Source organism: Pholcus phalangioides, unplaced genomic scaffold (assembly GCF_987345545.1).
Source record: "Pholcus phalangioides strain wild (caught in Gottingen) unplaced genomic scaffold, Ppha-v1.0 ptg000011l_1, whole genome shotgun sequence".
In the NCBI taxonomy this organism is placed as follows: domain Eukaryota; kingdom Metazoa; phylum Arthropoda; class Arachnida; order Araneae; family Pholcidae; genus Pholcus; species Pholcus phalangioides.
Window position 1 is genome coordinate 43,370,726 of NW_028301604.1, and position 17,275 is coordinate 43,388,000.

A 17,275-nucleotide genomic window follows, 5' to 3' on the forward strand; every position below is an offset into this window, starting at 1 on the left:
CCAAACATAATTTTACTACTCATTTTGAATTTGGCTTTTTTTAAAATATGAGTTATTAATTATTAAAACATATTTTAAAACATTGTGAAAAAATAGAAACATACATTAATTTTTACTTCATTCGAATCAACATAGTCGAAAACCCAACAGAATCAATTTCGCGAAATATGAGCGATTATATGAAAATGACTACTTTTAGGGACCATATACTAGATATAAATTTGAAACGCATTGAAATATTTCTCATGACAAATTATGCGAAAATGTTTAAATATGGAGCTCATAACGTTACTGAAATGGGCAATTGTTGTTTTAAGTATACGGCGATACGATAAATAAGTCGTCCATGCAATTTTTCAAACATTTGTTTTTAGGTATTCGAGTAAACAAATAAACAACGAAATTTTGCAATTTTTCACTACTTCAAAAATTCGTTTCATTCCTTAGACAACATTCATGAGCTGAAATGGTAAATATAATAATGTGCAAAGAATTCACAAATTAATATTATACAATCAGTGAGCATTGAGTTTTTACACATCATGTGTAATATTGTTTGTGTATGTTTTATTTATTTATTTATACAATATTGATTGGCCGAGGCCTATACAAGAGGATGCGGAATACAAGAGGATGCGGAATACAAGAGGATGCGAAATACAAGAGGATGCGGAAATGTATGGCCGAGGCCTATACAAGAGGATGCGGAAATGTAATGCGGTATGTATTGTTTATAATTTTTGTGATTGTGTTTTTAATTGGGTTGCTGTATTTTTGAAACATATGACATTCATATTTGTTATGGGCATCTTTTTCTCAGCCACCTCGATGGGCATTTTGCCTGTTGTGGCGCTGTATTTGTATATTTGTATAATTATATTGATGTTAATATTTATGGAGATGATAATCAATAAATAATGGTTCTCCCAATAGCGTAAATCATCTTAGTGTGCGCCAAGTTTACGGAAGTGGCTCTTGGTGGATTCGTCTCTGCTAAAACCACGGCATTTCGTTTCATCCGTATTTTTTTTAGCATTATTAAAAATCGGAGAATTGCAAAATGAAACAAAGTTATAACATAAAATAGTGCAATGTTCGACGGAAAATTCTTATTTTTCTAAATTGATGAAATTGTCGTCACAAACAATTGCTTTGTGACACATCATCCTTTGAAATAATTATGGAATGAATATTCATTCAATCACGGATATAAAGTCAGTAAAATGAAGAGTAATAAAAAAAAGTTTGTTTTTCATCTCCATAAAATAAGCTATTTTTTAACAGCATCATAGACCCAAACACTCTCGTAGCATATGGAGTATTTATCGTTCGAAACTTGTTTAAGAGTGTGTGTTTTTTCCCCTGCAATCAACCTTCAAAAATTCAGTTTCTCAATGTTTAGAGTGTCCCCAAACACATTTTCACTCATATCTAAATCGGAAGTAGAACTGAAAGTCTGGGGGGCATGTGATGTCAATTTATTTATACGCATATAAATTAGGTTAGTTTTCTCCCCCATTGACGCTGGGATTGATGGGGGCATTCCTCCCCCGTATCTCTACTCCTGCTGGTTTATAACATAATTCTTATAGGGTTGTAATGTTACAGGGCGTGCATCAATGAAAGTATAGTAATTATCTATAAGCAGTGTTTATTATGTATCAAATAAAAAACAGCCTTCAACATAGGTTGAAGTTGAAAAAGATGAATACGTGTATGAATCTTAATTTTTGTAGCTGGCGAGTGGTACAAGTCATGAAGCACATCCATATTTATATAAAGCAATGGTCAATGTTTAATCGCCTGCTTGGAAATGCCTATTAAAACGTGTTAATACTTTTTAGATACGAACTTAGAACGAGTTTTATACTTGTCACATAAAAATTTTGCAAGCTTTTAGCTCTGTTGGTTATAAGCGAAGTCTGTTATAGTGAGATTCTAATGTATGCAGTGTTAATTACCTTGAGCATCTCATAATTTTTCACAACCATTTTAAGCAACAGTGACAACCTTGTTTCATATGCATATTATCAAGCCACTGTTAAGATTTGAGCATTCCTGCACCTTGTTTGTAATGAAAATAAACACTACAGGAACAATTGTTTGATCTCTAAATTTTAGTCATCTGCCACAGTGTTAAAAACTTTTAAAGTAATTTGGCTTTCATGTCAGTAAATAGTGGAATCTCCATAACTCTGGAGTGTCCATTAACATGTTGACCCAAAGCAGATGTTAAGTTAGCGGGGTTTTGTTTGTTCTCACCCTCACTATAATTGATGTATGGATGCATAATTATATGTATGTGTACAGTTCTATCTCATTATCAAATAAACAAAATTATATATTTTTTTGCAAAAAGTTTCCAAATAATCTCAAATTGGAATGAAAAAAACGTGGCAATAGTTGTGTTAAAAAAAATTGGACTACCTATTTGTGATCTGTAGTCCACAGATTTATTTTTCAGGTTCACAACAGTGGGGAGTGATCCTATTTCCAATTGTAAAGAATATCCATGCAAACAGGGGCGTCAGAAGTGTTTCAAACCTGTGGGTGGTTGTCATGAGCTTTACATAGGAAATTTTAATTTTTGAATAAATTCTGTTGGTGCTCGGACCCTGGCTACATATTATCGTGGGTGATGGAATACCCACAGCACACACACACTCCCAGCTTTGACGCCACTGCGTGTAAACACATGCAATGAAACCAATGCATAGATAATTTGAAAAATTAATGGTAAGAATACAGCACAAATTTTAGTTGATTTAAACAACTTGTGTTGAGTATATATAGAGAGGTTTCTCCCCATTGAATTTAGTGGTGTGCCAACTATGAGAATGTCATCACAAATATTGAGTTATCAGGGTAGTCACTTATCACCTACTGCACACACATTTATTTTTAAACACATTAATATAATAAAAGAGCTGGCATTTCTAAAAACGTTTTTAGAAAATGTAACGAGGCAATTGCTATGTCCACCTAATTCATTTATTAAATCATTGAAGTAAAAAATCACATTTTAAAATTTTTAGCGAAAAGTTTAATCATAATAACATTGCAAACCGGACTCAAAGCACATGCTTTAGGCCTCCCTGCCGGCTGGAATTTCTCACGGACCACCATCAAAAACAAAGCCTACTTTATTAAGCCAAAAAATAAAAATTCATCCCATGCTGACTGAATGCCATGAAGATATGTCCAGTTTTCATCACGTTCATATATGTAAACAATGAAAAAATAGCTACACTGCGATGAATAAGTATTGTTTATTATGTGAAAAAAATGGTACATACCTGACAAATTTACTTGCTTGCCTATTTCACTCCAGGCTTTCTCAACAGCATTCTTCCTGGAATAACTGGGTCTCGTGTAGTCATATAATTCTGGATACCAACCAAACTTTTGAATTTCAGATTGAACACCTCCATTTTTTCCTGACGATTTGGGTGATTCGATTAGAATCGTACTTCTTTTCACGTCGTTCGAAACACCAATCACTCGCTCGGCAATCGCCGTGCGTAAAAATTGCCAGGCAATCGCACCGTTACATTACCTCCTAGAGGTTCTCTGTATCTAGGAGATAATGACCGTTGGTGGTCTTCAACTCATTTAGTTGAGAAGTGAGGGAGAGGGAAAAAATAATCGCTCGCCATGAGGAATCGCTCCGTGTGCGGACGGCCTACTCCTAAGAGGCCTTTCACACGGAGCGGATGCGGGTCCGGAAGAAGTTTTAACAATTGGAATATACTGCGCCTTTCAGACGAGCCGAAAAATCTCCGCACCTAGGAAATGTTCATGCGGGTCCGGATGTCGTCCGCATGTGTCAAAACCTAAGTGGGGGCTCCGCATCCGCACATAGAAGTTTTGACAATAGGTTTATTCGGAGTTATTCACACGATGCGGATGCGGAGCGAATTCGTCCGCATCTTTGGCTACTTTTTGAAGGTGATTTTTCACGGAATTTTTTTAATTATTTGCCATAAATACCCTTAAAAACACCATATGATTATTATTTAAAAATATAAATATCTGGAATATTATTTTAAATATTTGTTATTTTTTTAAATTTTTAATCTGTTAATTTTTTTAAACTTAAAAAAAAATACTTTTATTAAACAACGTTATCCACGTACGGTGTTCACTCAGGGCCGGATTAAGTCGTTTGAAGACCCTAGCACTTGAATATTTTTGGCGGTTCCCCCGATACCTACAAGTTTATTTTACTTACTTTAAGTTTATATTTAGTATATATACTTAAAAAAATGAAATTTTATATTTCAGAAGTGAGACTAATCTGAGGATGGGATTTCACTCTAAAAGGTTTATAAAAGTTATTTTATAAAACTTGAAAAATGTAACCAATAAACACATCTGTTACATTCGAGAGAACTTAACTGGAGAGCCTATTGGATGCATTTTTCAAGTTTTATAAACGAACTTTTATAGTGTAATCCCGGCCTAAGACAGAATTGTGATGTGAATATTTCTAAGCACAGGCATTTTGAAAGTTTCTACCCCTCCCCTCTTTTACTACTTGCAAATGCTTTGATATCTCATGAATTTTTTTTTTCTTTTTTTTTTGGAACACCGAATGTTTTGAATGTTTTTGGATTTGATTTTTCGAACATTGGATGTTTTTGGTTTGAGATTTTTCGAACATTGGATGTTTTTGGTTCGAGATTTTTCGAACATTGGATGTTTTTGGTTTGAGATTTTTCTCCCATATTTTTCCGAAAAGACGAATTTTTTTTTTCAAAATATTTTGAAAATATTTGAAGACATTTTCTCCCATCGACTACTTGTGAGGATCGGAATGAAGACATCTTTATTCCCATATTCTATGTGGCTATAGATTAAACCACCAAAGAATGCCTCTAGGCTGCCTATGGGCACTGAATCGGGGGTGAAGGAGAAAAATAATTACAAAAATTGCGAAAAAACAGTTTTTATTCACGAATTTCGAACTAAAGATGCGGGTGATTCGTCCGCATCTTATCTTCAGTGCTCGTTTGAAAGGGTAAACGGACCCGCATCCGCTCCGTGTGAAAGGGGCCTTACTTTGCGAAATTGATAAAAGTACTCTGGAATGTTAATATTGTCTGTAATATTCCAATAAGTGGTGTCTACTGTATGTACAAAATATTATTATTATACTTAATCTTGGTTTTGATTTAAACTAGAATTTAAATTCTAATGCCAAGTTCCAAAAGTTTGAAATAGAAGACTCACAATAACTACGTAACAATACTTTATTCTCTTCTGTGATACCATTTTCATTATATGAATAATTCATGCGTTTGAAGTGAAAAAAGTACTGTATTTAACTTACATCATCTATATCACACATTCTTAAATGTGAATTCTTACAACGAACGAACAACTTGCTATTAAGAATAACAAACATGTCCTATATTGACTTTGAATTCTTGGTTTCGAGATCTTTCATCAATATCCCTGACACCAATATCTAAAATAGGGAGACGTTCAGGATTTTTTGTCTTGTACTGAAGTATTGAAACGGCCCACGTTTTCATGCGGTGCTGAAAATGGGAAAAAAACCAGTAATGATTATTGTTTTCTAATTGGAAGATTGGGGAGTGATTTTTTTTTCATTGAACAAACAAACACTATAGACAATATAAAAAGTGAAAAAACACTTTTTGACCCCAAAGACACGAAAATGTTTTCCATCAGTCGCAATAACCAATTATAATTTGCACAAATTTCCTGGCAAAATTAAAGGGGTTGGTCCACGATCTTGGTTTCCTATGCTTTCCTCAGGGAAAAATCTCTTTAAGGAACATTTAAAATTTTTCTATTCACTTTAGACGCTCAATACTATAGATATTTTCATACAATTTAACACGAGCTTTTAGGATTTTAATAATGGTTATATTTTCTTGAATTTTAACTTCAACAACATGCAACTTTTTCAAAAATCATCAAAATTTACCCATGTTGTGTGCCATAAAAATTTTAAAAACAATTTTAATAAAAAATCCTGATGTTAAAGTGTGTAACACCATAGTGTGAGAGACACACACAGTTTCAAGACATTTGAATGAGTGGTGTTGGAAAAAATGTTCTTTACTTAACCAAAACTTAGTTTTGAGAAAAGAGCATTTTAGTGGGAAAATCTTAGCATGTGTATGATGCCTGCCAACAGCTTATATTAAAATATTTTAAAAATATTTCTCTGATATAGATAGAACAAAAAGCTGAACACAGTTGAGTTAGACGCAAGAAATTTCATAGTATTGGAAAATTGAACAATTCGAAAATGTGTTTTTCGAAAATTTGGGTGCACCAACCCCCTTAAAGTGATACAAAAATTATACAAGAATTGTTGCGACACCAAATCATAACATATATGGAACAAAACTAACGTTCACCTACTTTCATTCAATCTATTCTCCAAAAATTGTGTTGTACCGGGGGGGGAGCGTCTATTACGCTGATGTAATTATACCCGCGTTTCAAACGTGTTTGCGGTGCATTGTGGGATAGATTTACGTCACCATCGTTAGAGGTTGATTCGCTATCGTCACCGCTACGCGAAGCGTTAGCTAACGAAGACTGGCAACCACTCGTTGAGTTCGCGTTATGGAAATGAACATGGCCGCTCACGCGAACATTTTTTGATGAAGGCGAGAACAATGGAAACAAATTAGTAGAATCGAAAATTATTTACTCATTATTAATTCATGAAGCTTTTCATTATAATAAATAATAATTCTCTGAATTACGTTAATTAATTTACTGATATGTTTCAGAGACAGCATTATCGTTTAAAATGTTATTAATTACACATACTGATTAGAGAAATTATTCGCAATGATTATATATATACCTCGTTATAAAAATACTTGGTGCTACGATAAATCTTTCTATAATATTTTTTCTGAAATCTTGCTCAGAAATGCCTTTATTCTAATGTTAAACTCATCTCTATATAAGGATATCATTTTACTGGTAAAATCTCTCTATCGCGATATGTTTTCAAGACATTTTGAAACCGCTAAAATATTTTTTTATATCTTGTTCAAAATCGACGTCAATAGATTTCAAACTCGTCTCCAGATTTTTTTTCCTTCTTAATTCGTTTAATAACATCGATATTTTGTAACATAATTTTTATCACTGATAGTGTTAATATTGTCGGTATTGCTGTTTTCTGTGCAGTACATAGAAGTGTAATGCGCACGCACGCACGCGCACACACACAAACAGTACAAATAAATACAAATACAACGCCACAACAGGCAAAATGCCCAACGAGGTGGCTGAGAAAAAGATGGCCATAAAAATATGGATGACACTGTATACTGTGCGCACTAAGTACATTACAAAAAGTCTAAATAAATTTTATTGATCTTTGAGTGCATTTTCTAGTCGGAGTATCAACACCGATGCAAAAGAGATGTCAACAACAATGTAAATTTGGTGGCACTTCTTTTTTATGTTGTGTGAAACAAGCATTGAACCAATTGTCTAATTAATGATGTAAATAAAATGTTACTTGTTTTTGATTTTATCTTAATATGTAAACCATCTTGAGACAGGTTAGTTTTACCCTACTGTTGACAGGCCGGGGTTCTCCGGATCGATACGGTGCATGTTGCACTAAGCCCTGTGGTCAGCGACTTTGACTCTGAAGTAAAAAAACGCGCGACGAATATTGAGGGGTTGGCACCGTCCCTCGAATCAAACTCTCGCCAGCTCTCGATTCAGGGAATTATTTCCCGTCTCGCTCGTCGGTCTTAATGCGTGCTGAGCCACTACCTCCTATATACTACTACTATGTATATAGGAGGTAGTGGCTGAGCGGGATGGCGACGTGTGATTTACGAATTATCCTGTATGGCCACACGCAGGGCCGTTTTTATGTTTTTGCTGCCTATGGGCTATACAAATTTTGTAGCCCCCTCCCATTTCAGTCTAACTTTTTTACCCCACCCCTTCCATGCCATTACTAATATATCTAACAAACAAAAGACAAAAAAGTTGTACTGTATATAGTTGCGCCTAAATTTTACTTTTGTCCTGTATTCGTATCCTATTCCGATCTATAATGATTGCCATATAACGAGGGGGGGGGGGGGGTTTGCTCAACCTCCGGCCCGCAGGCGTCTACACATCGATGAAAAACACTGATCAATTTATTTGGAATGCATGGTGCATACATTCGATTACAAAAGTACCTCATCACCAATCAATGGTGCCGAGATACTTTCTGCGTACTTGTTGTGTAGCAACAAAATCAATAATGCATTACATAATATCTATACATCGCGCGTACTAATGTGTATTTTGAAATAATGAAATACTTTTTCAAAATTGTTTCGTGGACAGATAAAAATTCTAGACGGGGCCCCGGGTTTGTGCACTCCTGTTATTTGAATGCTTGCGTTACTTGAATATCCAAAGTGCGCCACAATCGCCTGACGGTTTTCAAAATGGGAATAGCAAGAAAACGGTGAAATATATTAAAGTCATTCTTGCGGAATGTAAATGCGCTTAGTCAGGAATTTCAGCTACGTCTTTCACGTTTCAGGGTTGTGTAGTTATGGAAATAAAAAAAAAAAACTTTTTTTATATGGACAACCTGTGCCCAAAAACCGAATTAAAAAGTTGTTGGCCTGTCACTTCTGATATCAACTAAAAAATTTCCATGTTTCTAAGTGCAATATTCGCAGAGATATCTGAATTCAAAAATCGACGAAAATTTGGGAAAGAAGCGTTGTCCGTTATATATAGTTTTTGCTGCTTTTTTTTTCAAACTTTCCTCCGATTTTCAAATTAAAATATGTGTCTTAGTAAATACTTAGAAACAAGGAAATTCTTATTAATTGAACTGCTTTTGTTCCTTTCATTTTTGTTCTTTTCCCTATGCTACATTTATATTGAAAGCTACATAATAAAAAATATAATACATACAAAGATTATGTAAAAAATTCTTTCAAAAGTTAATCTAGTATGTCTATATAAGGAGTTTATTATCATTATAGGCCGGAGCCCTTATATTACAATCAAGCAGCAAAAAGAATGGCAAATAGGTGGCGTAGAGAATCATCAAATTCGATTACCAGAAATTACACAATGCAATACAAAAAAAAAAAAAGCAACAGTAGCTCAGAAACAAATCGAATTTTCTCTGCAATAGCATTTTAATAGATATAAAAAATCATTCACTAAAACAGTATGTGTCATCAAGAATTTAATCAAATCGAACAATGAGAAGAATTGTAACTTTGACAATGAATATGTGATTCCTTCTAGCGCTGATACACATGAAAAAAATCAGGGACACATTCTTGGTTGCAGAATGGGCAGGTAAGGCGGAATCTATCGATTCCCTTTATGGAGTTACAACGAGCATGTAGCATATTTTTGATGTAAATGAAACTGTAGTTACCATTCAGATATTCTTCCGGGAGGAAATATAAATCAAGATTTTTATAAAAACGGTGGAAATATCCGAGTGATGTATTCGGTTAAGATAGAAAAGTTAATTTAGTATTTAAAAGGTTAGAATAAAATACATATTTTATAGATTTCCACCTTTTATACCGAAATCAATTTTTGTGAAAATTTTGTACATGATATTAAAAAATGAGCCACGTTAAAAATTAGTGACCGAAAATTCATCACGAAACTGCATGGTTTCCAAAACTTGGTTTGTTCATAAGTTTCCAGACAATTTTCCAAAATTTCAATTCCACAGGTCTGATTAATCATATTTATTATATTAAACTGATTCTAAATACGAATTAATATGGGATTTATTGAGTGGTAATTAATATTTTTTATTGGAATTAAAAACGAAATGAGCAATATTTAATATTAATATTAGTGTGGTCTTTTGTTTCTATATTTCATTGCGTATATTTTTTTATTACGGTACATGTAGTTTAATACGGTACCGCATTTCTTGGAATAATCACCACATGAACGTATGCGTTGCTGTATCGGAAAAAAGAGAACCATCAATATTTTGTTTATGAACTTAACATAAGGCCCCGCATCCGCCGCACATTTCTGATATAAAATTTATTAAATGCTTCTTGTTAATTTCGGAAATGCTTGCTAAATGCTCAGTAATGACTGTCAAATGCTTGCCAATTTTAAAAATGCTACTCGGTGAATTGACAGTTGAATATCATGTGGTTCAATAGGAAAATCTCTTGGAAAATGTGTTTTTGAAACGAAACTTAACATATATACGCGTTGCATCTCTCTCAGTGTAAGCACAACCAGTCTCTAAAATCACGTTTTTTAAAATGTAGACAACGCGATGCTCGTTCCATGAAATAGGGGATTAATGTAACATAACAATTAAAATACCGTATATATGTAAAAGGCACTATGTCCATTTTCGTCCATGTTGAGATAACGTTATTAATTTGCTGTATTTTCGTTACACTATACACATAGGTATAGAACAAGTCCTATTTCAATAAATAAGAGAGATATTTATTTAAAAAACACTTTAAACGGCTCTCTTGCAAAATTTCCCTTTTGGCACAGGGTGCCAATTATCTCCGATATACAGAAATAGTTCAATCTGCAAATGTAAAATGTAAACTGTTCACCTGTCGTGTTTGTTACTTATCTGAAAATCAAGTAAGACAGGACAATATATAAAGATTGCGGAGAAAACATGATTTAATTGTTGTCCCTGTATTAATACCAGGATGTGAGTCAACTTCATATGGTTTTGCAACCAAAATGAAACTAAAATACAATAAAAGATATACAGAAAACTGGATGTTGTGAAGATATTTATTTTTTAAGATATTGATTTTTTTAAGGAAGGAAAAACTCATCTATGCGTCTACCGGGAGACGAACCCGGGTCCCTCGTTTGCCGGACGAGTGCTCTCAACCACTAAGCTACAGAGGAGATAGAGATTTTCCTTCATTGGAGCATATATATGCCGAACGGGACCGTGCAATGGACAGTGGCACGATCAGCTAATAGCTCATGGACGACAAGGCACCAGATTGCTATATATATATATATATATATATATATGACATGATGTCGCTCTCCACTTGTTAATGCAAGATATACAGAAAACTGGATGCTGTGAAGATATTTATTTTTTGAGATGATTTTTTTCCTTCCTTAAAAAATATCAACATCTCAAAAAGAATAAATATCTTCACAACATTTTCTGTATATCTTGCATTAACAAGTGGAGAGCGACATCATGTCATATAAAATACAATAAATATTCCTTTCTTACTTTCTTACTTTAATTTCTTAAACGAGCACTAGCTCACTTTTTTTCAATTTATCGATGTATCGTATAAAAAAATATGTCTTATGCGCCTTATTGAATACAAGTATTACAGGTTATTCCAAATTACGTACGATTGAATTGTGTCGATTGTTCATAAATTATCATTAGAAAAACTCTCACAAAATATAAAACGTATGAACTTATCAGAAATGAGTAGCTATATTTGATACTCACTTACTTTGTTTTCGTCAGGAAAGTGTTAAAATGAAGGAGCTTTTTTTCCCGTTTTGTTGGTAATCCTGCGTTTATAAATGAATATAGTGGTGTGTTTCGTAATACTGTATACAATTCATAAAAATGTGGGTTCTACCAGGCTCCACATTCGTCCCCCTTTTTTCCTGGAAAACGTCACATGAGGAGAGCTGTCATTATAGGACCAGTAAATAGAATCGCGCTTGACCCCCCCTCCCCCCCCTACCATTCTGTACCATGATTTCTTTATATTCCAATTAGTGACTGCAAACGGATGTTGTTCTGGGTTGATCAGCCTCATCCCATTTCGGTTCCCAAACAAGTTTAAAAAAATCATTTTGTAATCGAATTTATCCATTCTATTTATAGCCCCTTAACACATGTTTCTACCCCCCCCCCCCCCGATGGTAACCCATAGCCCAAAGACTCTCACCAAAGCCCCGACCGGTGCCAATAAAAACATCTTTGTTGCAGAAGATTCTTTCTCATATAGCGCGCATCGTTAAAATCAGTAGTACTACTTTCAAAGAGAGCCAAAATTGAGCTGTTGAAATGTTCCTTGTGGTCAGCCGCAGGGGTTCTTAACCTATGGGTTGCGACCCAAGATGGGTCGTTGTCCAAATCCAAACAGTCCAAATCCATTAACAACCAAGGACTCTGAGCTATCCGGTCCTGACTGGAACGTAATTCACAGGGGCGTCCGATAAGGGTCGTACGAATCCACTAAGCCAGGGTATCGAGCTGGGTCACAATGCAGACTTGATTGGCAGGGGTTTCTGAGGTGGGTGAAAAATCTACTAACAGATGGGGATATTGAGTTATGGTTCACTACCAGGACTTGCTAGGGGCTTCCGAGGTGGGTGGGATTCTTAAGCTATGAGTGTCGTCCGAAAGTTGTTGTGCAGGGGCTTGTAAGATGTGGCGTACAAATCGACTAACAACCAGGGCTCTTGAGATTATGGATGACGACCCAAATGTGATTCGCAGAGGCTTTCGTGATGAGGCGTACAAATCCACGTACAGTCCTGTTATAAATGCACTTATTGCGCCACTTTTTCCACTAATTTTTAAAAACAAAGTCACATGGGTCGCGAAGCTGATCTTGTTGCTGACTTTGGGTAGCGGCTGAAAAGGTCAAGAACCCCTGTTCTAGGGGATGTCGGCTGAACTCTTGTCTTTTTTCCAACATCTTCAGTAATCTAGAATGAGTGCTGATTTGCTTCGCTCTGGACGCATATTCACCCTCCCACCTCTACCTGTGACAATACTATTTGGGAAGGCGGTGAATAACACTGTAAATAGTAAGGTTAGACAATACATTTTTTTCATATTTTGAATTAATTTTTCTTAAAAATACTCACAAGCACACATTTTGTATCCAAATGTTTGAAAATTTTCCAACAAAATAAGTATGTATTAGATATATGTAAAACAGTATGTTGACATACATATACAATTAAAAATATGTTTAAGAAATTCAAAATGAAGGAGTGAAAAATAATATTTTTAAGGATATTTTCACTAAAAGTATTTTTTTACTTCAACGACAGTCTGTGTAGAAAAACACAAAAAATAAGCAATATGGTTTAATAATTATATATTATTTACGATAGAAATGAGACTTGGCACTTCCACACGTTTACAAAACGTGAATTAACAAAAAATGTTTTTCTCTCCCCCCCCTTTTTATACTCCAAAATTTTCCGCCCTTCGGAATTTGTCGCCCTGGGCTATAGCCCACTTAGCCCCCCTGTAAATGCACTACTGCAAATACCTAACACACCAAGTCTCAATTAGTACTTGCTACATAATCACCTTTTAAATAATCTTTCAATACACAATAATCCTTAAACAATTACACATTTAAATAAATTAACACTTTAACTTTTATATTGAAATAATTACGAATAATTATGAGCGGTGCGAACCCGCTCATACAGGGGACAACTGCTCAAGGGCGGCAAAATTTAGTAGGCGGAAGTTTTAGGTAGGAACAAAGAACACCGTGTTACAAAATTATCGAATTTTAAAGTTGTGGGGGCGGCAAAAATCTTAGTCATGGCCCTGTTCAGTGGCCCGGTTGCCCCACCCTAGTTACGGACCTGGAGCCGGCAATATGCAACAAATTTTCCTTATTGAAATCTAGTTTCTAACATTTGGAAAAATCGCAGCGTGATCATCGCTGTTCATGAAAAAAATCTAGATGGAGCAAAGGAACTACGTCGGTTCGAAGTGAAAGCGGTTGCAAACATTCCGAATACTTTTTTTTTACGAAAAATGTGGACAAAAAAAACTTTCGACTCTTCCCTAATCATCGATAAGAAAATTGATGAGATTTACTTCAAATCGAAATGTATTTAATTAAAAATAATAATTTTTTTCCATAGGATATGTAAAAATAAATGTAAGTAATACTACTTCAAAATTTTTCCTTTCTAATATTTGATTAATTGTCTATTTAAGTGATTATTAATTTATTAGCAAATGTGTGTTATCGCAGTGAATGTTTCCCACAAAACCACCATCAAATGCTAAGAAATATCAATGTTTCAACAAATTTGAATATAGTGAACCTTGGGTTATAGCGAACTTTTTATTGGGTCCGCAGATGGTTCACTATAACCTGGTTCGACTGTAATATGTTCTAGCCGATTTGAAACCCTATAACGACACAAGCAATATAAATTCAGAAAAAAACTCCATATGTGCTACATTCAAAATATAAACATGGTTGAAAGGATTTAAAAGTGAAAATAGTTTTTACCTGGCAATCGTCTGATATAGAAGAATATGTGAACATGGAGTTTTCATTTTCAGCCGTTAGCTCTAGGTTATTGTAAGTCAAAAGTTTCACCGATTTCTTCCGAAACGTCTGCGTGTGGTTTGTATAATTGAACACCACCATGTTTTTACAATGTATTGTTATATTTTGCGAAGCAGTTTTACTTTGTAACTGCAGGAAGTTCAACTGCACATTGTCAGCCTTATAACTGAACTGTAAGAAAACAAATTGAAATAAATTTTGAGAGTTTATGAAGGCTTCGGTAAAATTTTCAATTTGATTTATCCGGGGTAAAACGATATTTGAGATCATACAGCAGGAAGGATAGGTGGAAAATGAAGAAAAAAATGTAATGTATATATTATATATATAAAATTCATAAAAAAAAGTAAACGAATAAAAAAATGATATCATCGATGTTCAGGAAGTCATCAAGTCCAAAATTATAGTTTTCAGATAAAGACAATTTAAAGTTTTGACTCATCATAAAAATAGTGTAAATTATTTTGCAGATTTCTACAGTAGGTTTACTGATGTTTAAATAACTGGTCTATGTCATTAAATAATTAAAGAATAATATTTAGCATATAATAAAAGAATAAAAAGTGTGAATTGTTTCCTCATCTAAGCTCACTGACCCCCCCCCCCCGAAATTCTTCAAAAGAACCGAAATAAAGAACGTCCGAGCTCACGTGATCATGGATCCCGCTTATAATGCTTTCCAAAAACCATCATAAAAGACATTGTAAGCGGAAAAACGCTTTAAACGGGAAATATTAATGAGTATTAGCGAAAGATGGGATCACGAAAATGAATCGTACTAAGTGGGAGAAGGTTCTAAGAGCAGTGCTGATGCCCCTTGTAATGTTAAAAGGCAGGTAAAGGTTGAAATTCACGCCCCCCGGTCCCCATCAAACCAATCAGTCGAATCCCCAAACCAATTGTCAACACTGGGAATCAAAAAGTTTTCAAGAATGTCCACGTAGACTTCTGAGTTGACTGCACACTTCACGATGCTCTGTTCCCCTAATCCGTCAACTGTCATGCAATTCCACACGGTAAACGAGCGACGAAATTTAGTTCTTTATCAATGCGCTCATCCTTAAACTTTTCTCCTGTTCTTCTCAAGACGAATTTATCGTAGCTATCCTAAGTCCCCAAGCTGATTCTTGACTCATCACTAAAAATGACTTTATTTCAATCATTCATACCCCAGTGGACGTGGTTTCTAGCAACCGAGACTTCTTCTGCTGCCAAGTAAAATAAGGTTTAGGTGTTGATTTGCAGTAACTGACTCAATTTCCTCGCACACGATTGTGTACAGTACGGTTGCAAACACGAACGTTGCACTTCACCCACTCTGCAATCAGCTGTTTCGAGGTGGCACCGAGATTTTCCTTGGCAATTGCGATCAGTTTTCTATCATCTCTCTTTGTGATACTACGAGGGCGACCAGATTGAGGAAAAATTTTCTACATCGCCAGTCCTCCGATATTTCATCCAAAGGCAGCTAGCTCACCGTACTTTGAGCACATCTAGAGATTCTTGCAAACTCCTATTGAAGAAACGCATCTTTGAGCATTGAAAAAAAAAATTCAATCGAAAAAAAAAGGATTATTTTTCATTTTGTTAAAGTTTAGTTAGCATTGCTAGTGTTTTCGTGGGTGAACGGACACTTTCTGCCGGAGATAGTATAACTTTTCAATGTTATATTTTAATATTTAAAAACATTTTCATATTTTATCTTGACTTCCTACTCGAATAAGCAACATTTACCATTCAGTATTTGTGTTTCCAAGATTTTATATTTCCTGATTAGTAATTCTCCGAAACTTGTGCTAAGGTGGTTCCAAATTAAAGTTTTCATCCTTTATGAGTTGTTTCTTTGAAACCGAACAAGATATTTAAGTTTGAAGATTGAGAGTAATTTTGATGTTCATTCAAAAGTGCATTTGCGGTTTTGCCATCTGTAGGCTACACGAATTTTGCCATCTGTAGGCTACACGAATTTTGCCACCATTGTTCCAGTCTAGTATAATTTTCTTGACTAATCTTTCCACGAATTCTCCACCTATGCTATAGCGCGCTGCCCCCCCCCCATTCCTGCAAGTACACTTGTGTTAAAGTCACTCTTTTACTCATTCGCATGCTTGCACACTGTTTTGGTCACTCACGTATTTGACACTGGTTTTCGTCACTGTTTGGATACCTACACGTGCTTTAGGCAATGCCGTCTTAACGCATTCCCTCCTAGCGGGGCCTCTCTCTCTCGTGAAAACTATGTCTGGTTAAAATGTTCGAAAGTCAACATGTCTAGGGGGAATAAGAACTTTTAACTAGAAAACACGAAATATAAACAGATAGGCAAATTTCAGTATAAAAATTCAAGATCATTGACCGTGTCAACATATTTTACAATGTAACTGCCAAGAAATTGAAAGAGTTCATGAATACAAGTACCTAGGAATAACAATACAAGATGATCTAAAATGGAACTCACAATGTAAAAAAATAACAAAAAAATTAAGAATATATGCAGCAATTCTATATAGACTAAGAGACACAATAGACAATAACCACAATCAGCGGTGCACCACAGTACGCAATGCAACACAATCAGCGGTGCACCACAATACGCAATGCAACACAATCAGCGGTGCACCACAATACGCAATGCAACACAATCAGCGGTGCACCACAATACGCAATGCATTACATTCACCATATTGCAGTGCACCACAATAAGCAGTAGGCACGACATTATAATAAGTAATACGGCACACGATGTACGTACAACACGCAAATTAGCACAAAACGCAATACACCACAATACGCACTGCATTACAATAAGCAATACAGTACGCGATGCACTACGAGACGTAATACATAACAATAAGCAATACAGTACGCGATGCACTACGAGACGTAATACATAACAATACGCAATACACCCATAATAAGCAATACAGCTTAATACGCAATAAAGCACTATA

At 35.0% G+C, this 17,275-nt stretch overlaps 1 protein-coding gene across 3 annotated transcripts in view; it reads right to left on the reverse strand.

The window, feature by feature from the left end:
* Positions 1 to 5,234: 5,234 nt before the first annotated feature.
* LOC149080456 (uncharacterized) overlaps positions 5,235 to 17,275 on the reverse strand; it is a 1,573,269-nt gene continuing 1,561,228 nt past the window's right edge. For all 3 annotated transcript variants that reach the window (XM_089239569.1, XM_089239571.1, XM_089239572.1), the window contains 2 exons: positions 14,265 to 14,495; positions 5,235 to 5,543 (listed from right to left, as the gene is read on the reverse strand). In XM_089239569.1, coding sequence (XP_089095695.1) covers positions 5,391 to 5,543; positions 14,265 to 14,495 — 384 coding nt within the window. In that variant the 3' untranslated portion in view covers positions 5,235 to 5,390. The remainder of the gene's footprint in view (positions 5,544 to 14,264; positions 14,496 to 17,275) is intronic.